The sequence below is a fragment of the Eptatretus burgeri genome, chromosome 3 (assembly GCF_056783735.1).
Source record: "Eptatretus burgeri isolate ZD-2024b chromosome 3, Ebu_testis_v1, whole genome shotgun sequence".
Taxonomy (NCBI): domain Eukaryota; kingdom Metazoa; phylum Chordata; class Myxini; order Myxiniformes; family Myxinidae; genus Eptatretus; species Eptatretus burgeri.
Window position 1 is genome coordinate 88476355 of NC_140963.1, and position 27500 is coordinate 88503854.

A 27500-nucleotide genomic window follows, 5' to 3' on the forward strand; every position below is an offset into this window, starting at 1 on the left:
ATTATACCAAAGGAACAAATTAACAAGAAAGAATTGACATCCTTCACTCTGATATACAAGTACACAGAGAGAACTTAACATTGCCCTCAGTGTCTGCACAGAGAAATATAAATGTAGAACACAAAAGACAGATAAACCAATACGTATAAAAGTCAAACTTGAGATCTCAAACATAAACTCTTTCAACACCTTTACCAAATTGGCAGTCTGTAGCATCAATCCAACACAGTGAGGCAACACTGATGCAAGGGGAAGGGAGACATGGCTTAGCTTCTCAGATGAAACATAGCAGCCTTCTTGGTTTCACTCTGCTTGACGCCAACGATACCCATTACTCGAGCATATATATATATATATATATATATATATATATATATATATATATATATATATATATATATATATATATATATATATATATATATATATATATATATATATATATGAGGGAAATGTCACTTGTGAGGGCCCAAGCTGTTGACTGGGTTGTGGGTTAAGTTGCAGTGTTACTCAGACTGCAGATGGCTTATCAACTCATGTATTCATCCCAGTTTCAGCCTCACTACACAGTACCATTACTGCACACAAGAACACTGTCCCATACCGTGTCCACTATTCACATTATACTTCCTCCTCCTCTAACTCTTCTGCCTCCTCCTCCTGCTCTCCCGACAAATGCAAGCAATAATTACCCAGCACGCTTAGTGCAAAACAGGGTTAAGCAATTGGCTTACTCTGTCTGACAGACGTCAGTCAATGATAGAGGAACTACTTCAATTTTATTTTACATTTTGAACAATGTATAACATGAAATGAACCTGTGGTGTAGCAGTTATTTGGCTCTGAATTTGGAAAATTGCATGAAATCTCATTCTTGTCCCAACCACACATGCAGTTGTCGTAAAGCAATTGCTTCAGTCTGTCCGTCAGTCAAACAAAATTTAAAGTCATTCCAAGCAGGAAATTTACTGTTTTTAGGGACGTAAAGGACAAACTTATTTAATGTGTTAAATAACCTGTGGTGTAAAAGATGGTGCATCAAAAGCGTTACACTTCTGAATAAACGGTTTCTGTTTTTATTTTCTAGAGCCTTTAAAACTTGCATTTCATTTAAATTGAGTTATATATTTGAACACTGCAGAACACAAGTTGCCTTGTTTACACTTCCAAAACCTTCGATCAATGAGTACTTGGACAAAATTGATATGCCGTATCGACTAATCAAATTTGTTGAGCGCTTTTGAGTGCGGAGTAACAGCGAGATTCAGATGAAAATGGTGGCCTCCAGTGATACGACAGATGTAACTTTGTCCAAAAGATCTGTTTGTTGAGTGCATCTTTTTCTCAAAGAACTTTCTAAAATCATCAGTTTCTCCAAGAAGATTTGGCAGAAGGATCAGCTCTGGACTCTTGTTTGCACCCATACAAAGCTGATGGGTCAATCGCAACCGTTATTCAAAGTTCACAAATAAAGCTATTATAGATAGTGCTTGGAAACACAAAGCAAGAGTAGAAAAGACCATTTCCATTTCATTTTTCTCAAGATTGCATGGGATAAGGTGTTCTATGAACTCTCTGATTCCAATACGTTTCAGTTTTCATCAAACAGTCCACCAATACTTGACCTCTTGGAATGTGGGCCCTTTAATAGTGCACCTTTGGTGATCCAGCAAAACATGTGGGAACACAATTCAGTGGCACACAAGTTGTAATGCTCTCGATAAAATGTTGTAAAACGGTTAGCATTTGAAAATGGAACATAATTGCAAACCGACATTATATTACGTTGTTGTAGTTGCAAAGCATAAGGGTCAAAGTAAGGGGGAGAACACAAGGCTCAGCACCCTTTCACTGCATTTCTAACCCACACACAGCATGGAACAAACTGCTTTTTGGAATTAAAAGCAAACAAGTAAAACTTACCTTCGATTGCCCTCCTAATGAGTCAAACCTCAGCAATGTAGCAGACTTTGCAAGTACTGGCAATTCTCGATCACAAATTATTTATATGAAATTTTGTGTTGTGCAGAGCAAAGCCCTTCACACCCCCCACCCCCACTTTTCCCCAGCCCCCAACCACCCACTAACCACTTCCCCCCTCCAGCTATTTAAGTCTACCAATGCAAAACAAGCCAAAATGTTCAGTTTATTTACAGTCTGCCTTGGGATGAATCAACAAAGTGTACAAGTCACACTTGCACCATGCACGATCTTCATAATCAATGTAATCCAAGGTATTTCAACTAACCCTGTGATTATAAAAAAAAATAAAATAAAAAAATAAAAAAATAAAAACTAGTAGCTCGACCTACAGTCCCCCTTTAAAGGGAACTTGGCACAAGGGACAGCCAAATGGCCGACTCCTGCTCGACATGCCATGGGATTCTTTGCATTCATATTGAAGACAGCACTTAGCTGGTGATGCACCAGACAACAGTTTTACTTTACTGATATTGAAATCAGAGAGATAGCAGAGGTGAGCACTCCGATGGTAATCTGAACTACCTTTCCATTCCAGTTAGTTTTTAAGCAAAAAAATTTAACAGTCCCAATATAACATATCTATTTATTTATTTATTTATTTATTTTACACTTGTTTTAACCACCCATATAATTTGCTGACAATGGTAATACCTCCACCATACCCTCCCCCTTTCCTCTGAACATTTATTTTGATTCTCAACAAAATTCCTTTCAACCACTCCTGCTCTCCCTTCACCACTCTTTCCTCATGGAGTACACAAAGCAACACCGAATGGTTTTGGACACAACACAAGACAGGAATGCCCCAGAATGTAAGATGGAAATACCTTTAGATCAACGAGATTCGCATAAATTGGAGAGGTTGGTGGCCTATGAGATGGCTCGAGGCCCGACACCACGAGGCGCTGCAACAAGCCAGGGCAAAATCAGTGTTAAAAGCTGCCAAGGAGATCTATGACCACGTACACTTAGCAATACGAAGAATTTTATAAGACTTAATGTAAAAACACCAATAACTCATTAAAAAAAATGGTTGAACAGCATGAAAAACCAAAACTTCAATCTATTTGATTATCGTTCCATGTTATCTTATTCAATTTGGTAATGGCCAATTCAATGCGAGAAATATGTTTCTGTGAAGTGGATAAAATCATCTTTTTTCTGAAGGCAACTTCCATAGGATTGTCTCTTCAGTCATGCAATTCAAACCTTGGTACTGGTTCAAGAATCACTTATTTGAGCAAACTGGACAACTTCTGAAGACTCAAAGGGACAAATTAAAAAGTTATTAAAAAATAAAATGAAAACCATGATGACAACAAATAGTAAACATTGTAGGTGGGTTAGACGCCAGACAAAGAATAAAATATTCAATACGAAACTCAAATCTATTTGTCATTCTCAACTGAAGACTTCCCTAATAACGCTGGTTTTCCACATACAAACGAGCAACAATGTAAAGTCGATTTATCCATTTGCTGCTCCTGCAATCCATGTTGAAGTAACTGACGTTTTCTATAATTTCCCTGTCCTACAGGCAATTTATGTGCAAGCTCGACCATGAGCCTGAGATCAATGTAGAAATAAATCAATCAAAAAATGTCAATTCAGGTGAACTCATATAGTGCACGAGCTGAAGTACCCAGCGTTTCCCAGAAAATTCAATGAAATACAGTAGGTATTTAAATATTTCCTGCATGACAAATTAGGGAATATTGGCCAAATGGTTTTGTATGAATTACTAATCTTGGGCATTGCAAAGTGTGCTTGGATTTGCTCTGATCTATCCTCTGTTCCCAACTCTTTCTTCCTCATATGTTGCGACTTCAATTGCCATCATGCCAGTTGGCTGAGTGCGAGTACCTCCCTCACCGGCCATTGATCTTCAGCAAAAGACTTCTGCGACTCATTGGGACTAACACGATCTGTCACCTTCCCGGCCTGGATTTCAACCAATAGTACTCCATCTATTCTGAATCTGATTTTGACCAATTTCCCAGAAAACGTCTGCTGTTCTTCCTCTGCTCCAATCAGTTCATCTGACCACATGCATGTCAAAGTAAATATCTCTCTGGCTGTTATCAGAGAACCACCTCAGCGTCGTCGAGTCTGGCATTTCACTCAGGGCCGAATGGCATGGTATTCAAGCAGCCATAAAACTTCTAGACTTGTCTCCCATCTCTACTTTCTCCGCCAACTCATCCAAAGAATTTTCAGATATTTGCTCTGTCTCTCACGCACAGATTTATACAATCTCGTCAACAGTTGTCCTACCCTTCTTCCCAACCATGGTACACTGAAGCTTGTGGCAAGGAGGTTGTCCTGAAACATCTTTCTAATCGCAAGTCTGAACTCTTAAACCTGCCTCCCTCCTCCAAATCCTGGTGGCACCTATTTAAGTCTGTTTCTGGTGTATGTTGCCCTCCATCCCCTCCCTTACCTCAAATGGCTGCACAGCTGACACTGTACATAAAAAGGCTGTATTCTAATCCTAAACTCCGTGTTTGCTTCTAAATCTTGTCTCAAACCCATCGCTTTCGGTACCCACCTTACCCAGTCACACCCAGCTGTTCCTGGACTCAGTATCCTTTTCTCCTCCCAAGGTGGAGAGCCTGCTGTTAACCTCGACTCTGATTCTGCAACCGGACCAGACGGCATCAGGCCATGCCTCCTAAAAAACCTGCTCTGCTGCTCTTGCTCACACCCTCTCTGTTCTATTCACCTCTCACTTGCTCAAGGTCACCTGCCTTCTGCTTGGAAATTCCACAACATTACCACGATGCAGAAAAATGGTGCAAAAACAGATCCTGGCAACTACAGACCAATCAGTCTTATCCCAATCAACAGCAAGGTTATGGAATCCACAATTTCTTCTGACATCAAATCCTTCCTCTCTCCAATGACTTGAGTTTCAATCATGAATTTGAATTCAGACGAGGTCACTCTACCCTGGACTTGCTGCTCGCTCCTGCTTTCCCAACAATGGATGGAGGTCCTCAATGCCAGACATGAGATCAGAGCCATCTACCTTGACATATCGCGTGCTTTCGATACGGTCTGGCAACCCGCCCTGCTCACCAAACTCTCTTCCTATGATATCCAAGGATATCTCCACTCATGGCTCACAGACTTCCTCTCCTGTCACAGCCAACCTGTGGTCCTTAATAGAGTTCTCTTATCCCCTCTTCCTGTCTTGGCAATAATTCCTCAAGGCAGTGTTCTGGGCCCAGTGTTTTTCTCGTTTTCATCAATGATCTCACCGACTTTGGAAAATACTCTCTATCACTTTGCCGATGATGCCACCCTCTGCCGTACCATCCGTCATCCCTCAGATCGACAAGCAGCAGCCTCGTCACACTGTGCAGATCTGGATAAAATCACAAGCTGGTCCAACACATGGAACATGTGTTTCAATCCTGACAAATCTCATACTGTCACTGTCTCTCCGAAAGGACCATCTGTGACCCCCCCCCACCTACTTTCTCAACAATACTCTTGAATAAGTCCTTTCATTCAAACTTTTGGGCCTCACTATCTGCAATGATCTTTCCTGAGAAAGCCATATCTCCAAAATATCCCCCAAAGCCAGTCACTGATTGGGAATCCTCAATCATGCAAAGTCCTTCCTTGACACACCTGAGTACCTGACCACGCACAAAGCTTTCATCCACAGCCTGATGGAGTACTGCTCTTCCCCCCTCTGGGCTGGTGCTCCTGCCTCTCACCTTTCTCAGCTTCACGCTGTGGAAACCAAGACATTTAGGATCATTGGCATCTCCACAATGAGGCTGAGTGTCTTTGTCTCTCACCCTCACCACAGGCAGGTCAATGATCTTTCTATCTTGTCTCCCCTCTGGCCTCGCCCCCCCTCCCTTGCTCTGTCTGCCATCTGTCCTGCCCCTATTTCCGAAGGGCGCTCAAGGTCCGCCAGCAACCCACTTCTGGTTAAACGACTAAAATCAAAAATCACTACTCAACTTCATTCGTTCATTAGTCTTTTTTCCCAACCTTTGGAACAAACTCCCACACTCTCTTCAATCCCACTCTTCCCTCCAGGTCTTCAAAATAGCTGTTCACCACAATCTCTTATTTTCCCCAATCCAAAACCATGATCTTTTTGACCCCTGTTAATCCACCCCAAACCCACCTCCTTCATATTCCCCGCTTTACTTCCTGAGAGTTGTCATTTAAAGACCAGAAAGTTCCTGTAGTGTACATATTGTTTACCCTGTGTACCCCACCCCATCCTTCTCCCTTCCACAGATCTCTTGTGTCTATTCCCCAATGTTTTGTGCTTCCCTCTCCCACCCCTCATCTCCTGCTCCCCTTGTTATACATTGTGTGTTGGCTATTATACAAGCCTTGACATTGTACATAAAAATTAAAAAATTAAAAAGTGGTGGCCAAGATGCTGCCCTGGAGGCTACTTGTCTTGCATGTTGATCCTCTACCCAAGCCTGTGTCTGCTCATCTTGTGCGTTGATCCTCAACCTTTGTTTGCTTTTGAGTCTCAAGTGACCTGTCAACTGCCATTCTTTTTACATAGGATTTGTTTCTTCCAATCAGGAGCCATTCTTGGTGACACTTGGCAGTACAGTGTTTATAGTGCAAGTAAGGTAATTTCAGATATTTCTCATCAGAAGTATTCCCTTGAAAGTTGACCAAGTCAGAATCAAAAAATATCTTGGTAGGCCAGAGGCAGATCACTTATACGCAAAATTTGTTTTCATGTCATGGGGAATGCAAAAATAAAGAGAGTAATCAACATCAGTCGTTGAGCTCGTGTAATTTCTGCAGAGCAGATCCGGGGAGGATTACAGGTGGAGAGCCTGAACACGGTGGTGTTATAATAAATCCGGAAGGCAATGCGCCATAAATAGTCCTTTCCAGAGCTATCTCTACGAGCATGAGTGAAACCACCAGAAGTGCTCTGGCGGCCATCTTACATTGCCAATCTTCATGGCACGGTAGATTAAAGTTTAAAAAGCAACAAACGGATATCTACTAAGATGGGGAGGATTTGAGGTAAGGGAAAAACATTCCAAGGGAATACGTACACAGTTATTAGCTTGCATACATATACAACTTCAACATATGATCTTCACAATGCACATTATTCGATCGTTCCCGGGAAAAAACCCAGGCAGTGCGCAAGCATCAACACAGAAATGTTCTAATAATAAACCTGCGTAAAGCAATATTTTGAATAACAGGTGCACATGCCAGCACTATAATCATTAAATTTGGGTTGTTGACAACAAATCGCGACAATCTCAACATACAATCGTCACCATACATATTACTCCATTGCTTCCAGGAAAAAAAAAAATGCAGGGAGTGTATAAGCACAAGACCCAATCAAGGCCTGAAGGACAATTATGTTTTTTTCTGGGGTAAAAAAAAAAAAAAAACATTTCATCCAAACAGCCCTCAACCTTCCTCTGGATGGAAGAGAAGCCCATGCAAAGTTTGGTTGCACTGCTTCTTGCAGGGTCCGAATTCAAAAACGAACAAACACACAAACAAAAACAAACTTTCTTCTTTATATATATTAGACTAGTGAGGCATGCTTGCAGACTGCAAAGAAAATACCCTACTTGCATACTTAATACATACAAGCTGTATATATATTTTATAATGTGGATTGTGAGAGAACTTCATGCATGTGATAAAGTTGATTGTGCTTGCATTCAACAAGCAGCTCTATAACTTAAGCAAACTCGAAGGGCATTCAGTAGAGCACATACCTCCGCCATGTAACATATTGGGCCCAATGCATTTTTGAAATGGCATGCTATGTACAGTACTATATTGTGATTGGCCCCATCTCTCAATGGTGAAGAATCACACACACAAACAAACAAAAGAAAACAAACAAAAAGCGCAGAAACAAACTTTCTTCTTCATCTATGAGATTCTGGTTTAATCAACATGTTGCATTAAATTATTTTTGAATCAAAAGCAAACTCAATGAAACAAGGTTCAGGGGAATATTTCTAACATGTCGCATCACATCAAGAAGTTCTCAATTATTTATTTATTTATCATGGAGGAGCTTGTATTCGCATTACGTGCAAGATAAACACTGTCGTCATCAGTCATATGCAGCGCATGGCTCCAGGTTAGGATCAGGTTTTGCATAAGTGTGGCTGTGTTGCCGATTCAGTGCCCCCTGTAAGTTAGAGCAGGGATTTGGAACTTAGGCAATATGCCAGTGATAGGTCAACTACTTTTCACAAGGAACAGTGTTTTTTTATTTTATTTTTAAGTCCACTAACTAATGCTGGCAGATGGGATGGCCAGTTTAAAATACATCCAAGGGACAGCACACACATGGATGAATCACCTTGCCTGCAAAACACCAGGATGACCGATCAAGATTCAAACCAAGCTAAACAGCTCATAGTTGAGTGTGCAGACCTACAGGTTATCCTGCTAGCAGAACAAAAATATACCCATCAGAGATGGGGAATCCCCCACCATTGAAAAATAATTGAAATCAGATAAGCGGTTTTCCATTTATTACAAAAAAATTTTTTTTTCAAGATGGCCGCCCCCAGTCAACCATGGCCAAAATCAATAGGGTTCTTCCTTTTCAGGTGGTACATGTAACCCAAATTTCAAATTGATATGGCTTACAGTTTATGAGTTATCGCACTCACAGCTATAAATGTTGATGCCCAGCCAGCCGGACGGACGATCCAGGTGACAATATCCCCCTTCCGCCACGCGGCGGGGGAGAAACAAAAACAAGAGCTCAAGTGAGCAAAATATATGCCCGAACAAGAAGGTATATACAGAATTGTGCTACTACATGGAAAACAGCATCCTGGTTGCCATGGCAACCACTTTAGATGACGAACGTATCTCACAACACACCGTCTCCACAGTCTGTACCTATACCTATGTACCAAATATGAAACGTGAAAGTTGAAAACTTTGGGAGTTAGATTGCGGACAGGAACAGACAGACAGACAGACGACCGGTATCACATAATATGCCCCGATATATATATATATATATATATATACATATATATATACATATATATATATATATATATATGTATATATATATATGTATATGTATATATATATGTATGTATATACACATACATATATATACATACATATACATATACATATATATATATATATATATATATATATATATATATATATATATATATACATACATACATCGGGTGTATAAAAAAGTAGACAGATGTCAGTGTAACTTTAACAGGAATTAGACACATTTTACTAGACAACGTACAAATCGCACATGGCATTTCAATCTATTTGTAAGGTCCGAGCATTATGAGCTACCAGTTCAGATGTCACTTAAGTCGCAAGCACTTGCACTACCAATATTACACTGTCGATGCTCGTCAGAGTAGGAAGTGTCACAATATTTAGGTAAGCACTAAAACAACCACTGCTACTGCCCCAATTATTCCAACCTTCATGGTCATGGTCCACCAGGGAATGTTATTGGCCTAAGGGACAACTAGTGGAAAGGACAACTTCTTTAACATCCATCCAAGGGAAGGGGCACTTTTCGATGGACACCCTGCCAGCAAGGCATCAATCCGACAGTCTTGTTGGGCTAAGAATCAAACCAAAACTAGACAACTTGAAGGGAAGTGCACTATTTCTGCATGATCCTGTTGAACATTTGGAAGAAACAAATAAAACAAAATAATTATTTCAAAAAGGGATGAAATCTCCAAAACCTAATTCATGCTGGATATTAAATTTTATTTCTAAATTTTAGGAACTTACAATTGGCAAGAGATGTAAATCACCAAGTATACTTTTGTAATAAAAGAAAAATTTTTTTAAAGCACACTGTGCATAGATCAAACTATATAACTCAGTAGAGTGCATACATCCACCAGGCTAAACAGTTAACGTTTTGTATCCCCCTGATAGGGCAGACCTGCATCCAGACCTCCAGCAAATTCTAATCAGCTTATTCTGGTCACCTACCCAAATCATCCACCAAGTTGTTATAATCAGTCAACTTTTTGAAATAACATGCCATATATCCTTGTTGACCCTATCTCTCAAGTGTGAACAATCACATGATTTGAAAAAAAATAAAAAATAAAATAAAATAAAATTATCAGATCCGAATTTTCACGAATATTGAATGAGTTTATCCTCGCTTCACACAAACTGTCAAACTAATTTTGTTTTAATCCATCCATAACATTTTGAGATGAGATGCTATACTGTCGGACCGCAACATTCACAGAGGATACATTCCTAAAAAATGCTGCAAATGTCTGGGCATTCTTTCAATGGGGTAAAGGGAAATAGGTTACAGGAAGCTCGTGATTCATAAGGAAAAATCAAAAATCCCATGAAAAACTGTGAATACACCCTCGAAAAACAACAAATTTTCCTGTGCAGCTGCACTTCGCAGGGCAGCTTACCGGATTATGCCTGGTGTTGGCTTAATGGTTAGGGTGGTTGGCTTTGGATCCGAGGGTCCAGAGTTCAAATCCCGCTCGGCTATTGAATACCAGGTGGGGTGAACTCAGCCTGTCATCCTTCTGAGGTTGGCAAAAAAGTGCCAGCATGCTGGTATACTGTGTTGGAATGGTGACCCATCCAGCATTGTGCCCAATAGTCAAGGAGACAGCAAAAGCAGCACTCTCCTCCTCTCCTCTCCTCTCCTCCTCACCGGATTAAAGGATTGGGGCAAAGCATTTAGGACCCCCAATCTTTGATGATACAAGGGAAATCACGGGGTAACCTTGCCGGGTCAGATTGTGGGAACTTGTCGGGTGGTGCTGAGGTGTCGTCCACCAAACGGCTGACTCCTTGGGTTAACCTGAGGCGGTCCCTTCGGGTGGGTGCCTGGAATGTCCATCCCCAAGAGAGGATCATCACCTGTCTCTGTTATCTGAGCTCAAGTGTTTGGACATCACTATTGCAGCACTCTGAGGTTCAGAGACCGGATTGCACCGAGATCATGGGCGATGGTTACAACAACTATTGGTCTGGTCACTGATGGTTACCATGCCTAAGGAGTTGCTGTGTCCAATAAGCTGACTCCAATGATAATTGAGGTAACACCGGTCAAAGAGCGTATTATGAGACTAAGGATTCGTCACTCCTTAGGTGTCATTTCCTTGGTCTCTGGATATGCTCCGACTGAGGCGAGTGATCTCACCGTGAAGAATGCATTCTATGCCACGCCCGAGTCTGTGGTTGATCAGTGCCCCAGGCGAGATACTCTTCTAGTCTTGGGGGATTTCAATGCATCGACTGGATCTGATAGGGATAGCTATGAGACATGTGTTGGTCCCCATGGGTCTGGAACTGTGAACCAGAATAGCAATAAGTTCCTCGACTTTGCAAGAAGTCATGGACTTAGGGTGGCTGGTTCATGGTTTCAGCACCCACAAGCTCATCGCTGGACTTGGTATTCCAACGCTGGCGGTGTGACAAAGAGATTGATATTGTGCTCATTGATGGAGGATGATCCAGAACTGCAGGGTCTACTACAGTGCTCAGTTCCTCAATACTGACCACAGGCTTGTTGTGGCAACTCTGAAATTTCAGCTCAAATCCATAAGAATGGTACCATCCCAGCAGAGGCTGGATGTTGGCAAGCTCAAGTATGAGAGAGTAGCCGAGGAGTTTGCGAACAGGCTGAATGGAGATTTGGGAGGGTCTGGGTACTTTGGGGGATCCTGAAGAGTTGTGGAGTGCCTTCAAGACCACCAACCTTGTTGTTGCCGGTGGATGTCTTGGAACTCACCGAAGAGCGATGAAGAATTTTATCTCTCAAGGGATACTGGATACCATTGACCAGAGTCGCAGGGCCAGGCTGAATGGCAGAGCTGAGGTGTTCAAGGAGCTGATGCATAAAGGGTGGACAAGGAGGCATCTGTGTGAGGAATCTGTGAGGGCGTAGAGCATCACCTATGGTCAAATGATTCTCATCCTGCTTACAGGGAAATTTGCACATTCTGTTCTTCCGAGCCCATCCCTCAGTGTACTGCAGTTAGAGCAGAGGGTGGTGGGCTCTTGACAGACGAGTCCAAAGTAAAGGCCCGCTGGGCCAGTTACTTTGAGCAGCTGTACCAGGCTGATCCACCAGCTGTTGAATTGGATGTAATGGTTGTTTATACCAAAGTGGTCAATGATTTACCGTATCCTTGCTCTTCGGGTCCTCCCCAAACAGATGAGAGTTTCAGCAGCGGCTGCTTGCAGCCTATGTTGATCTCTGTAAAGTGTTCGAGTCAGAGAATCGGGATGCCCTCTGGAGAATTCTTGGTCTTCATGGGATGCCACCAAAACTAAATCAATCTGATGTCTGACCTATACTCTGGTGCTGAGAGTGCTGTGAGATGTGGTAATACCATCTCTGACTTATTTCCAGTTGTTACTAGAGTTTGTCAGGGGTGTGTACCGGCCCCCACACTTTTCAGCACTTGTATGGACTGGATTCTGGGAAGGATGTCAGAGATCAAGCTGCGGTGCATCGTTTGGGAATGTCAATATATCTGACTTTGATTTCGCAGATGATGCAGTCATCTTTGCGGAGACCCCAGGTATCCTTTTGGGGGCCCTCGAGGTGCTGAATGAGGAATCGGATTATGGGTTTCCTGGGTTTACACTGGGATTATGGGTTTCCTGGGTCAAAACAAGATCCAGGCTTTCAATGACAACTTGGATGCTGCTATCCTGTCTGTACGAGTTTGTGGCGAGGATGTCGAGGTCACGGAGATTCGCTTCTTACCTTGGCAGTGATATTCATGTCTCTGCCGGCTGTGAGCCAGAGGGCAACAGCTGTCTGGGTCGAGCCTGGTGAGTCGTGGATTCACTGGATCATGGGGTGCGGCGCTGCCGGTACCTGTGCAGGAGGATGACAGTCCGAGTCTTCAGATCCTTGGTGCTTCCACAGTCTTGGACTCTGACCAGGGATCTGAGATAAAGACTTAATTCCTTTGCTACCAGGTCTATTTGGAGAATCCTTGCCTATCGCTGGTCGGACTTTGTGTCCAATGAGCGGTTTCTGAGAGAGACTCAAATGAGATTTGCTACCTGTATATTCCTTGATCATCAGCTGCGGCTGTATGGACATGTGGCTCGTTTTCCTGATGCTGACCCTGCTTACCAGATTCTCTCTGCGAGGGAGCCTCTTGAGTGGAGGAGGCCAATGGGCTGACGACGTGCCTCGTGGCTGCAGCAGGTTGATCAGTATCTGAAGGAGATGGGGATCGGCCAAGCATCTGCCTGGGGGATGGCCAGACGGAGGCCCCTGGAGAACCGGCAGAAATTGGATGCAGCGACGCGCTGTTCCAGCACATGCTCCCATACCTCACCTGACCGGGCCACGAATGTTGAAGTACATCAGAAAAACTGTGAATACGCGAAGCAAATATAAACGCAGGTCACATTTTCTGAAAATCGAATACACGGGATCCGCAAATGTCAGGATCTGACACCATCATTTTTGGCCCTCTCATTGGTGAAGAATCACGAAAAAAATTCTCGTATCCAGATCTGGATCTTCACTAAAATCAAATCAATTTGTCCATGTCACACACACACACACACACACACACACACACACACAATCTGTCCTACAAGCTTCGTCCGAATCCATCCATAACTTTTTGAGATATCGTGCTATATAATCTTTTTGGCCCGAGCTTTCAATGAAGAATCACTTAAACAATTTTTGCATCCGGATCTTCACCAAAATCTAATGAAACACCCAACCTGTCACCCAGTTTCATCTGCATCTCTCCATAACTTGAGATATCTTGTCCACAGGCAAACAAACAAGACACCATGCTGCTTAGCATGATACTTGCAAAATCCACCCTCTCCCCCCAAAAAATAGATTCCATGGATACATTAAATTTTCCATTTCATTAAGATTAAAAATGAAGATCTTAATCAAAACTCAGGTCAATCGGATGAAAATTCAGACCAAAATTGACGATTTCAGAAGTGTGACTTCTCGTTGGCCTTTGACCTTTTGACCTCAAAAACAGTTGGTTTCTCAAATTAAATGACCCAAGATGCCAATCCTCCTCAACTTTGAAGTTAATAGGATGAAAAATGACGACTTTAGAAATTTGACCTCAAGTTCAATAGCCTTTTGACGACCTCGACAACAGTAAAATTTCAAGCCGATCGGTTTCGAATTGTGAGCTGTCGGCGATTGAAAGACAGACAAACAGAATCGCAAAGTTGCCCGAGAAATATACTTGCAAACCTTCAATTTTGCAAATATCAAGACAGACAGACAAACAGGAGCAAAAAACAACCTCCATCTACCTTCGGTGGAGGAGGTAATTCATTGTTTTGGGGGAGTTAGAAATAAAGAACAAATGTCAAATCTTCAAAAAGTCTGAACATTTGAATACACCATAAATTAACCACACAATAATTTCAAGGATTTTAATTTCCAACTAGTTTTACCAAAATAGGCATTACATGATACATTGTAAGTAAATCAATTCAGTTTTGGATTTGGTGAATTATGGGGGACACTTCACCACGGATTTTTTGTTCAGAAAATACTTACCTTTTGATGATTCAAAATTTGATGAACCCCAGAGTTTGTGGAATAAGGTGGCTTGGTCATTCAAGCTTGAGCGAGTCGCTCATGCAATGGAACAAATATAACCTGCATCAGATGCCGTGCATTAAATTATCCAACAGGATAGTGCAGAGCTAGCGTACTTACCTTTTACCAATCTAGTCTGGGTTTGACTCCCAATCTGACTATACTCTGTTGGATGGGTGCTTTTCAGGCAGGGTTTTGCATCGTTATAGTTCCACATCCCCTAGAATCCTAGATGGACGTTAAGCTGCTTATCACATATGCTAGCATGAACTGGGTGTTAGATTCCATCCATAAAGAGTAGGCGAGTCAACTTTGGCAGCACGGTCAAATAAGTCCCTGCCGAAATCAGCTCTATCCAAATGTCAGTCCTGGCGAGCTGATTCATGACAACACTTGTGCCAAACTTCCCCCTTAATAAAGGTGGGATTCATTGTGGCCATTAAAGTAGTAGTAATGAAGATGCGCTTCATGTTGGCACCAGCAACACTGTCTGGCAGGGATATTCTGAGTGTGCGTAGCATACATGTTACATGGAGGTCGATAATCTCCTTTTCAATAATACTCAACCCTCTGCTCTATTTCTCCAGAATGGGCAGCTGGAATGAATGCTGTTCCTAGTCGATTGCAAGTGCAGACAATTTCACCACTTACAGAAAAAGTCTCCCACCGACTCTGTGTACTTAAGCCAGATGAGTTGCATTTCAAAACAAACTTGTGCTTCGGCTGAAATTATAATAATGATCAATCCACCATCTCAGTTTTACATTTTGACATTTCTCCATAATCTATTAACAAATAAAAGCATGGCATGGAGTACGATTCAGTGGGCGGGTGCCGCAGACCTGGCTGAGACGTTGGACAGGGCGAGCCAAACAATTGCGGCCATGTGGATAAAGGCATTGCCAGCCAACCAAAAATAATCAGTTCATTCGTTGAGAAGGAAAAAAAAAAAGAAGAAGAAATTAAGCAGCTCTCCCAAACATAATGCAAAATTCAAAATCGACAACAACATGAAATCAAAAGATTCAGCAATAAACAAATTCGAAAGTTACCAAAAGGTAAAGAGATAAAAAGATAATGAACAGACCATGCTTTACTAGCAGGGATAGATGTAGTGCAAACCAGAAACCAACCACCAGCTCGGAAAACAGGAAGCCACTGCACGAACGTGTGGAAAATGATAAAGGAAAAATAGAATGCAAAGCCGACAAGCTACAATGTACAGTGAGGGTAAAAGGTCACAATGTATACACAAAGTAAAAGGTTTGATACCACAAGATGATGAGCACAACATTTGTTTTATGATCGCATCACATGACACCTACGTCCCAACAAAAATGGGGAGGAAAGAAATAAGACTTCAGTGTCCACGATGCGAACATCATTACACCAATCAATCCCCTGTCGCATTTCTCGATGAAGTATCTTCCAGCTGGAGCAGATGCTAAAATAACACCAAACTAAAATTCGGCTGAACAGTTTACGTTTTGTATCCCATTGATAGGCTGAATCTGCATCCAGACCATTCGTCCTTGTCACACACCAAAATCTAATCAGCTGATTGTCATCTACCCATCTCATTCACCAAGTTTTGAAACAATCCGTCCACAACTTTCTGAGATATCATGCTATATATATTTTTGGCCTCATCTCTCAATAGTGAAGAATCGCTTCAAAAATTATAGTATCCAGATCCAGATCTTCAGCAAAACATAATCAATTGGTCCTTGTCACACACCGAACCTGTCCACCAAATTTCTTCCAAGTCCATCCATAACGTTTTGAGAAATCCTGCTCAAAGACAGAAACAGAGATGAAAACATAACCTCTGTCCACCTTGTCCACCTTCGTTGGTAGAGGTAATGAAATGGTGAATGTTGCACGAAAGAGGAGAAACCAACCATGTGTTGCCATAGCGAGTGCATGGGGTGTGAGCTATTGGCACACTGCTTGGCCACTAACAGTGTGGGAAAAACCCTATACTACACGGTGAAGCCAAAGCCATGACTCACATAGTCCAACACATACCAGGAGACCACCTCACCACAAGAGTTACCAACCAAAAAGTTGCAAAGTTATTGCAATTATCTGTCGGAAAAAAAATTATTCTTTTGACTAATAATACTGAAAATGATGGTACTACGGATAAGAGTATCAAGTGCAGTTTGCAAAAGGATTAATTATTCAACACAGTTGACCACGTGTGAAGACTGGTTGTTCTAGCCACAAGCACACCTTAGAGTTTAGCCAAACATCCCTCCCCCCCCCCCCCGACTCTTGTTTATGGTCATGGCAAAGTAAATCCTCACCACATTAAAAAAACACCTCACCGCCACGTTATTAAAAAACAAACCACGTTGTGCAATTCAAAACACCTCACTACAGACACACAAGCTTGTTTAACCAAAATACTTCAAATGGTGAACAATATAAAAGAATGAAAACATGACATGCATTCCTCCCACATGCCAGCTGAACAACGACTTCAGCATGGCCGTTTGGTGACTTCTCATCAAAAAATAAAATATAATTCATTTTTAAAAAGGGAATGCAAACCCCCACACCCAGGGTACACATGGGACGAGTCAGTGCAGACCGGACGTTAGGTGTGATTTCACAAAAGCTCGAGTGAGTAGTTCAGTTACCGCGCGCGCGCGCGCACACACACACACACACACACACACACACACACACACACACACACACACACACACACACACACACACACACACACACACACACACACACACACACACACACACACACAGTCAGCATCACCTGACCACATGATCTCACCACTATCCGGTCTCTGAACCTCAGAGTGCTGCAATACCGACGTTCAAACGCTTCAGCTCAGATGACAACAGAGAAAGCTGATCATCCTCTCTTCAGGAAAGAACATTCCTGGCACACACCTGGAGGGACTGCCTCAGCTTAACCCAAGGAGACCGCCGTCTGGTGGACGACACCTCAGCACCACCGCCGTCTGGTGACACACACTACTGCAATCTGACCCAGGAGTGTTACCCCGTGATTTTCCTCCCGTCAAAGAGTGGGGGTCCCAAAGGCTTTGCTACAACCACAATTCATGACAGAGGGCACAATTTAGCTAATATCTGTACTTCCTGCACACACATCAGAGAAAGGATGCAAGAAAGGAAGCCATTTTGTTCGTGTCAACATCGAGATTTGCATAGGGCTTGGGATATACTGACAGAGACCCTGATGACTCACCTGACCACATGCGATCGAGGCTTCTCTCGGGTTTCTATGCAGTCTCAGACCTTCAGAGCGAAGCTTTGCTGGTCCTAATAGTACCATCGACCCCCCAGCGACTGGTCAATGAGTCTCTTAAACTTCATGTAAATATGTTTTATCAATGAGTTTGTAATTTAGCCTACTTTTCAGTGAATTGTCAAAAGATTGAAATAGTATGCAAAATATGATCCAAAGGCATACATGTGATCTCAGTAATTGAATGTTAACATACATTAAATAATGAAATCAGTCTATCATTATGTGCCAAACCCTGTTGGAAGAAAGTGTTTAGACTTGTATCAGAGGCTGCATAACATCACCAAGTTCTATACGTGTTGCATACAGTACATCTCAACGCAAAGTGTTATGGCTCTAATATGTAAACAAGGCTGGCAGTGCCGATAGAGTTTAGAGTAATGGACACAGTACGTTTCTTGTATTGTAAGAAGTACAGTACAACCATGTGTAATACTATTTTACAAAGGTTGTGTCAGATGATGATCGCTATTATGACTGGTGGGACTTGTACATTACCAGGGGTTCAGATATGTTGATTGCCATGGTTCAGACATCATTCCTCCATGCTAAGGTAAATAACAATTCTTCGTTGACGGATGTGTCTGTAGTCGTGGCCATATCACAACATACATCATGTATTGTATAACATGTATGGAAATAGGGGTTTCTGAGAAATGTGATGTTGCTTTGTTGATTATTCTAATGGTGTCCCAAACATCAATAGAGAATGTGATGACTTTATGCAACAGGTGTTACGTTGTAACCATCTCATGATAACTGGCTATTCTATGCATATCAATTAATTCACATTTGTGTTATCTTTCATGGGATAGTTTGCAGCCTGGTGTAACATCTGGGTGACGTCACTGTCCTCGGTAGATTACCAAACTTTTTGACACTGTATTAGTTAGGTAAACTTGCTGTTAAATACTAGATTGTGCTGATCAAGTTAAAACTGCATTGTTTTGTGACCGCAACAGCACGGATGGAGTGTAATGAACAAGCAGCTGAAAGTGTAATAAAACGCAGTCAATCTAATTCATGTTTGTAAAGTAAAGAGAGTACACAACTCTGTTGCACAGGGATATTTGTACGAGCATCACTTGGGAACAGGATGAAGGGATAAATGAACAAGTAAAATAATAATAATAACTACAATAAACAGACAAACAAACATGTACGTGGCATTTCAAACTAAGGTAGTACAATTGCAAGGCAAGAGCTCAGGCTGAATTAAATCACTCTCATCTCACAGTACAAATGATGAAAAGGCTACAAGGATGATCAAAGATCTCTCACAATCATATCATGAACTGCTTTCCAATGGGGCCTCAAATACGACTTGACGATAAACAAGATTGCTTGCAATTCCACTTGACATTGTGAAACTTGGCAAAAAATAATAAATACATAAAAACCACACATCCTGCCGTTGTGACTAATCATACCTGATCACACCCAACGTGCTCTTCCAAGCTGCTGCCAAGCGAGTCTGAATCATGCGTTGCACCAAATGCACCAACATTCTTGCTGACATGTTCATCATTCCAAATACCAGTACACGATGCTTGGGGATCACCACGTGATGCGACCACCACAAAGGCACGCTGCATAGCAGGAGATTGGGCAGGAGGCGACGGTGATGAATGGCCATCAGTGAGAGGTACGCTGGCAACTTCATCATTCAGTGCATTTCTCTTTGAGCTCTGTTTCCTGCCTGGTCGGTTGAATCTTGGGCTGGGTACTGGGCACAGGGATTCTTTTTTGCAACAGGACAGTGGGCTTGGCACAATAGATACCAGTTCAGCATCAGAGTGCACTTGAACTTTCGAAGGCATCAAAGCCTTCTTGACGTCTATAACCTTGTCATTCCCATTGCAGGCTTCCCTGCACCTGCCTGAATCACTGAAAGGTGTGGAATAAACCTCTTCACAATGTCCTTCGTCTTCCACCTCAATGACATACTTTACAGGTACGTAAATGTGCACATTATTGTTGAGCTGGCGGACTTGCCACCAATCACCATTTGTCTTTTTCACCAACAAGAAGATATCACCCTGATGGATAGTAACATCACGTCCTGCTTCAGTTCTGTAACTGTAGTCATACTTGGCTTCCACCATCGTTCGGTCACTTTCAGTCTTTTCCTCTCCTTCATTCTTCCCTAATGAAGACATCGAGGCTAAACGTAGATACGAAAGTCGTTTTTTTTTTTTACGAGTCTTCGTGCATCATTTTCTCTCGTCTTCTGCAATGGCCAACAATCACTTGGTAGTCAAGTATTTTGACAGGATCACCTCATTGTGGAAGAGCAAAACATATGTGCACCACACCTATGGGAAAAAAGAAAGGAAAATAAAAGATAAAAAAGTGAAGTATAATGCGCCATGGCACATAATGGGGTGGGTACACGTAGAGTTGCTACCCATCACTTGGTGGGGAGCAGGGCCGAGCGGCATGTACACAGGTGGTTGCCCCATATCGTTTTTAATTACAATTTTCTTTCCTCAACTTACAAAATACCTAGAATTTTTTAACCAAAGATAAGATGTCTCAAAGTTGGTCAAATTTTGACTTTTCATCTTGAATGATTATTATTCAACCTCTTGCTTCATTAACTACTTTACTCAAAGTACTCCAGTACTGTTTTACAACCTGCTGTCAAAACGTTTTTTGAAGATAGAGTGTCTCTTTAACAAGCTAGGCAAATTTCACCACTCCACTTTGAAGCACTTCACATCTTTGCTTCCCAAGGGATCTTCTCACCAAAAGAATGCGAACAAATTCCAATTCGTTCAAGCAGGGGTTATCCAGAGACCCTCGAATCAGCAACCACCTACAACCTTTACAACACCCATATGCATCAGGGGAAAAAAAATATATTAAAAAAAATAAAAATAAAGATTCTTGCACAAGTGCTGATAGTTAATAAAATAAGCCACCGTCATGCATGTCTGTCGATACGAACTTCATTGATCACCTACCATTTCGAAGAAAAATACAAAATAAATATTTGTGGCTCATCAAAAAAGAAATAAACAAAAACAGGAAATAAGAAATAAAGGTGCATAGCAAAAAAAAAAATTAAAATTAAATAAATTCAAAATACATTTCAAAACAACTTCAAATCAGATACTGCACTTCATTCTACAATGGTTTGAACATCTCAAACATTTCTATAACAAAATGCCCTCATTAAAGTTATCTACTTATTCTTAAATTAAACTCTTAAATGAGGAATGATCACCAAAAGGCATATAGTTGACTTTGATGACCAATTTAAAATGTGAGCTTTTTTTAGGGGGGGGGGGGGTACATGTGAAGTACATTTAAAAATCAAAAAAAAAAAAATCAAAAAAAAATCAAAAAAAAATTTGAATGATCTGTTCAAGGTAGGTTCACATTACATGGTTTGTAAATTACACCCTTCGTTTCAGAAAAAATATGTACAAGCACAAATAAATAATTTATAGGCAAAGAACCTGACTGACAGAAGGCAAACTGTTACAAGCTTCAAAATAAATGAATAAATGAAACGATTCCAGTTTTGGAAAACAATTTCAGCCCCTGGTACTGCTGGTAATCCAGTGGTAAGACTGCTGCAGTCAAACAGCTTGCTTTCTCAATGTGGAAGGTTAACCCAACTGAGAACAACTTAGTCATCTCTGCAAGGTCCACAATAGTGTATATCCCTCTCCTTAGGCAAGGCAGAAATCATCATCATGCTCACCTTGAGGCTGAACTCTCCAAACCTCATGAACCATACCCAACCCATTTATTTGGAAGTGCCAATTCAAACAGCACGAGCACAGTCTCTGCTTGAGCTAAAGCAAAACATCTAACTCAGTGTTTGAATCCAAATCGCGAGTTAACAACCCATCACACTCTATCCCCACTGTACGCCATCATGCTCACCATCAACCTGACGTTGTGGCCTTCGCACCCTGAGAGGTCGAGTAAACTCTGTCCAGCTTCGACCATGCTTCTGCAAAGGGTCCAAATGGAATCGCACTGCCCACATTCTCAAATCCAGGTCTGTTGCCCTTGTTTCTCCTCTGTCTTTCTTCTTTGGCCACAATCATTCTGCCTTGAAGTTAGTAAATGTCACTGCCACCTACAAGAAGGGTGCACAAACAAACCCCACCAACTATAGGCCAGTAAGTTTGCTTCCAATTACAAGCAAAGTAAAGGCATCTATAGTTGCTTCTGATGTCAAATCATTCCAGTTTTCAAGCAGGCTGAACACTGACCATCAGTTTGAATTCCATCCCAATCACTCAAATTTGGACATGTTGCTGCTCTCCTGTCTCATCAATAGTTAGAGGCCCTCAGTCTCAAAAAAAATGGTCAGGACAGTCTCCATAGACATATCTCTGGCATCCTACTCTGCTTGTGGCATACAAGGCCACCTTAACAACCTGGCTGTCAAACTCAATCCATTCATGCAGTCAATGTGTTACTATCAATGGAACCCCCACCCTTTCCTTCCCTTCCCCTCCCTTCCAGAGAAGGCTTATTATAACAGGGTACTACTGTCTTGGGCCTAATATTGTTCCTCATCGACAATTGAAAACCCACTTAATTTTTGCAGATGGCTCTACGTCATGTTGTACAGTGGTGCACTCGACTGACTGGCAGCCATCAGCTGCATTCTTCTCTGCTGCTCTGGAATCGATTCGATGTTAGTTTGCTATATGGAAATAATCCTTCAATCCTGGAAAACCTGAGTCTCACCCTGTCATCCAGAAATATCACCAAACAAAACCACGTTCTACCTATTCCCATGGTGAGCCAATGGAAGAGGTTTGTCTCTTGAACTTCTCGGCCTCACCATCAGCCATGACGTCTCCTGGAGTGAACATATTGTTACGTCAGACGCCCAGCTCATGCAGATGTTCTGTGCCAGAGGTCTAACAAAGACCTCCGTGAATGATCAAAACGATGTTTGAATCTTCTGCGTTCAGAATTAACTATTTAATAAGTTATGATCCCCCAAGTATCGTTCAAATAAAGCAGAGATGTGATTGCTCACACATGTGAAAGTAAAAAAAAAAAAGACAGGAAAACGTTAATTAAAATTTAAGGGTTTATTAAAATGTGTATGGGGATAAGATGGACAAGCTGCGACAAATAATAAATGGAACAGATCCAATGGTCGACAGACAGATATGGTGAGGTTCAAAAAGTGCTCCAGATGGGAAATAGTGTTCACTTATTTGGGAAATGATTTCCAGGGTAACATTTTGAGCTAAAAACAATGGTGCCGGCCAATTTCTGAAGAAGAAAAAAAAAAAGGTTCCCAAAGCACCTTTTTTTTTTTTTTTCTTTCTTTCCTTTTTGAAACTTTTTGGTGCACAGTGGGCTTTCTACAACTTCCCCAACAATTGTGATAGGCAACGTGATACATTATCATCTGAATGTGTATATTAAGAAACCTCAAGGAGCAAAGAAAAGGTTCACATCAAAAATATGGCCCGGGTGGCCATTAAGTGATGAGAGAGGGGCCCAATGGCCCCTAGTGGCACAACACCATGATATCAGCAAGTAACATGCTGCATGAATTGTATGTTGTACTTACTTTGGCAAAATTTGGTTTCAAACGTAACGAGTATACAACTTGATATCTGCTCAAATAAAGGGCACCAAATGGGGGCCCATATGCCCAATATTCCATGAAATGGGCCCATGTGAGGAAATTGCTCATAAATGTACATCGATTTCATTCGGGATCACGATGGGAATCAAAGACGTTAAACACTATATAAATATAAATCATAATCTTCTCCTTATGGGCACCTCAATGACAAACTGGCCCAAAGGGTCCCTAAAAGGGCCGTGACATGATTATCAGACTCGGTGGCATAATGGTTAGAGTGTCCACACAGAGTCTGGCCCAGGCAAAAATACTGCAGTTAGAACTATAGTATATTGAGCTGTCATTCAAACCACCTGTCATTATTTAAATCTACAATGAGCTGCTCCATTTCTTTAACGCGTCTCATCCTGCATAGCTCCCTCAGCTATCTCGGACCATCCCCAAGCAATTCAAGGATGTACACATTTTTAGTCACCTCTTCCTGAATGAACTTATAAAATCCAATCTGAATGGACACCTAAGCCATTATTCCTCTTTTGAGGATATTCAATCCCACCCTTACCTCCAGTGCTTCAAAAGTAGGTGATTCGTAATCCCCATAATATTTTCTACCCCTTTTAACCCTATCCAACCCTCTTATCTCTCTTTGCCTGCTCATTCATTCCCTTGCTTCGGACCAACTGTGGCCCCACTTCCAGTTCGTTGCCTTTTTCATTACCTTCGCAAACTTTGTTGCGAAGATTATGTTTTGATTGCTGTGTATTTATTTATGAATGTGTGTTTGTTTGTTATTCGCATAACTCCAAAAGTATTCAACTGAATCGCAGCAAATTTGGTGGGATGATTGGTTATTATCCGAGGACCATTTGATTTTGGGAGCGATCGGGTCAAAGGTCAAGGTCAAGGTCATGAAAAGGTCAAAATCGTATTTTTACCATAGCGCGTCAATTTGTATGCAACTAATGCCAAAATGTTCAGAATTCAATGCCCCATCTTGTGATATGTGACATGACACAATGACGTAATAACCCTTATTAGCGGTTGGGAGTCAAATGTCAGGGGGGGGGGGGTCACGACATTACAAAATGTGCGGTTTTAGTCATAACACTGTCAATTCTTATCCGATTTGCATGAAACCAACACCAAAATGTTGACTGTTCTGTTCCCCACACTAATACCAATTACAAAATTAAGAGTACAAACGTCAAGGTCGAGGTCATGAAAAGGTCAAAATCGTCATTTTGCCATAGTGCAGTCGATTTTTATCCAATTTGCATGCAACCAATGCCAAAATGTTGTGAATTCAATGCCCAATCTTGTGATAGATGATACGACACAGGAAATTGCATGTTTTTAAGCCATAACACATATGAGATGGCAGATGTGGTATGTGATTAAATACCCTCACAATCAACGGTTTCTGGGGGGGGGGGCAAGATGTAGCGTTGGCGAAGGCATGTGCTCTACTTCTATGAACCTCGACTATCTTGAAAAAAGCCTGGTGTTGGCTTGACAGTTAAGGTATTTGGACGGGCTTCAGATTTTAGTTTCTTGAGTTTGAGCCCGGGTCGCACCATTGAAATACTACCACATCGGAAGACTTAGCCAGTCATCCTTCCGAGGTTGGCAAAATCAGCACAAGCTTACTGGGGTCATAAGGGCACAGCATCAGCGGCACAACCGCGCTTCCAGCAACCACAGGCAAAACAAGGAGGACACTTGGTAGAGCACATACCTCCACCCTGTAATTTCTGATCCACGAGAAGATATTGAACCCAATACATTTGAGATATCGTGCCATGTATCGTTTTTGAGCCCTATCTCTCAATGGTGAAGAATCACTATAAAAATTCTAGTCGCCGGATCCGGTCTCGATCTTCACCAAAATCTGATTAGTTCGTCCTTGTCACACACCCAACCTGTCCACAAAATTTCATCTGGATTCGCACACAACTTTTGAGATATCCTGTACACAAACAGACAAATAGACAGAAAGGGGTGAAAACAATCCTTCACCTTTGGTGGTAGAGATAACAATAACAATCTTGCAAAATAAAAGTTAATTGGTGCACATACACGTGCAATCCGTACATACCTAGAATATATATATATATATATATATATATATATATATATATATATATATATATATATATACACATACAAACATACATATAAAATATAATATAAATATAATCGAACCGTGGCATCTAGCCATGCGTCTGTCTCCTGTTTATCACGGCCACTTCCCACAGTGCGTTTGAGAAGTTGCTGATTGGTTATTTTGCATTTTCATTTCACTTTTCTTGATGCAGTATAGTCAGTGAGTTTATTGTTCCTTCTCGTAATCTTTAAAATGAAAAAAGAACATCTGAATTAAAGTAGAATTTACACAAATCTTCATGGAGTAAGACAATTTAAAAGAGCTATACTTTGCCCTCTTTGTCGACAATTCTAACCTCAGCCACCTGATGTTGCACCGCCATTTTGTGGTGGGTGGTACAAGTTGGTCTGAGATTTGGCTCTGAAAGGTTTCAATACAATCAACCTTTTCAAAATCCATGAAATTGAAAGATGAACTTAAACTTTTCTGATCGCTGGGGACACACGTTTGCTCGTATGTCTACATGTCAACATGTGGGTGTGTGCATACAACAATACATTATCTTTACTGGTAAAATACAATTCCACATTATACAGAGTAAAACCATGGTAAAGAAGAAAATTCAGGTAGGAACACAGCCAAAGTAGCAAAGTTCTGTGCAATTGCACATTCCTTCAAAATATAGCAGGAACTGAAGGAATCTACACTGCTGCACTCAAGGGAATAAAAATTCCACTGGGCCTAAGGGCTGCACATGTGGGAGATTTTATATATATATATATATATTTATTTATTTATTTATGAATGAACAGGCAAACAAAAATTATATGCATATGTGGGAAAATGACATGCCTAAACAGGGAATCAAACCAAGGTCCTCTGCCAAACTGTATAAGAGCACTGGAACAGTTTACCAGAGGACCCTGGGTTCAACTGGTCTGGGCACATAATTTTCCCACATATACATAAACATCTATAAAATGTTCGGAGTTTGATGTGCCATACTTGGGTTACAGAACATCAATGCTGCTGAAACAGTTTCTTGGCAAGGATTATTCTGGGTGGTTTACCATTGCCTTCCCATCCATCCATCCCTCCATTGGGACCAAACTCTGTGCAGAGCATTGGTACTGCCAAAGCAGTCTCCTTGGCTATTGGATATAATCCTGGACAAGTAGTCACTCCGACACAGGACACCAGCAAGCTGGCACTCATTTTGCCAACCTCAAAAGACTGACAGGCAGAGTCAACCCCACCTGGTATCAATTCAACAGCAGAGTGGGATTTAACCTCAGGACTCTAGGATACTAAAGTCAATCACCCAAACCATGAAGCCACAACCAGACATATTGCCTTTCCAGCAGGAGTTAAGGCAGGAATTTGGCTTTGGCCATGGTGCTGGTGATAGCTTGCCTACTCTTTGAGAAAGACACCATGGAATCTCTAACATCCGTCAACTAATATCTGTAGATGGGACACCCTGTTTAACATCCATCCGGCACACAATGATGAATCATCCTGCCTGTGAAACACTGGGATGACAGTTTATTCCTGGACCAAGATTCAAACCCAGGTTAGACAGCTTCCATGCGATTGTGTGTACCTCCACACTATTTAATATATATATATATATATATATATATATATATATATATATATATATATATATATATATATATATATATATATATATATATATATATATCTCTTCTTCTTCTTCTTCTTCTTCTTTCGGCTGCTCCCTTTAGGGGTCGCCACAGCGAATCATCCGCATAGCGATTTGGCACATGTTTTACACCGGATGCCCTTCCTGACGCAACCCTGGTCACCTCTTACGACACAGGGATATGGTACACCTATTTTAACCGGGGTATACACCGGCCCAGTACACTGGTACTCATTTCGCCGACCTCGGAAGGATGACAGGCTGAGTCAACCCC

At 41.5% G+C, this 27500-nt stretch overlaps 1 protein-coding gene across 7 annotated transcripts in view; it reads right to left on the reverse strand.

Moving 5' to 3' along the window:
- LOC147030398 (rho GTPase-activating protein 12-like) overlaps positions 1-27500 on the reverse strand; it is a 111327-nt gene that overhangs the window by 81415 nt on the left and 2412 nt on the right. For 5 of the 7 annotated variants that reach the window (XM_085874405.1, XM_085874404.1, XM_085874399.1 and 2 more), the window contains 2 exons: positions 19309-20193; positions 2811-2888 (listed from right to left, as the gene is read on the reverse strand). In XM_085874405.1, coding sequence (XP_085730531.1) covers positions 2811-2888; positions 19309-20037 — 807 coding nt within the window. In that variant the 5' untranslated portion in view covers positions 20038-20193. Of the gene's footprint in view, positions 1-2810; positions 2889-19308; positions 20194-21775; positions 21975-27500 lie in introns of all 7 variants that reach the window. The other 2 variants (XM_085874401.1, XM_085874400.1) reach the window with 1 other exon arrangement.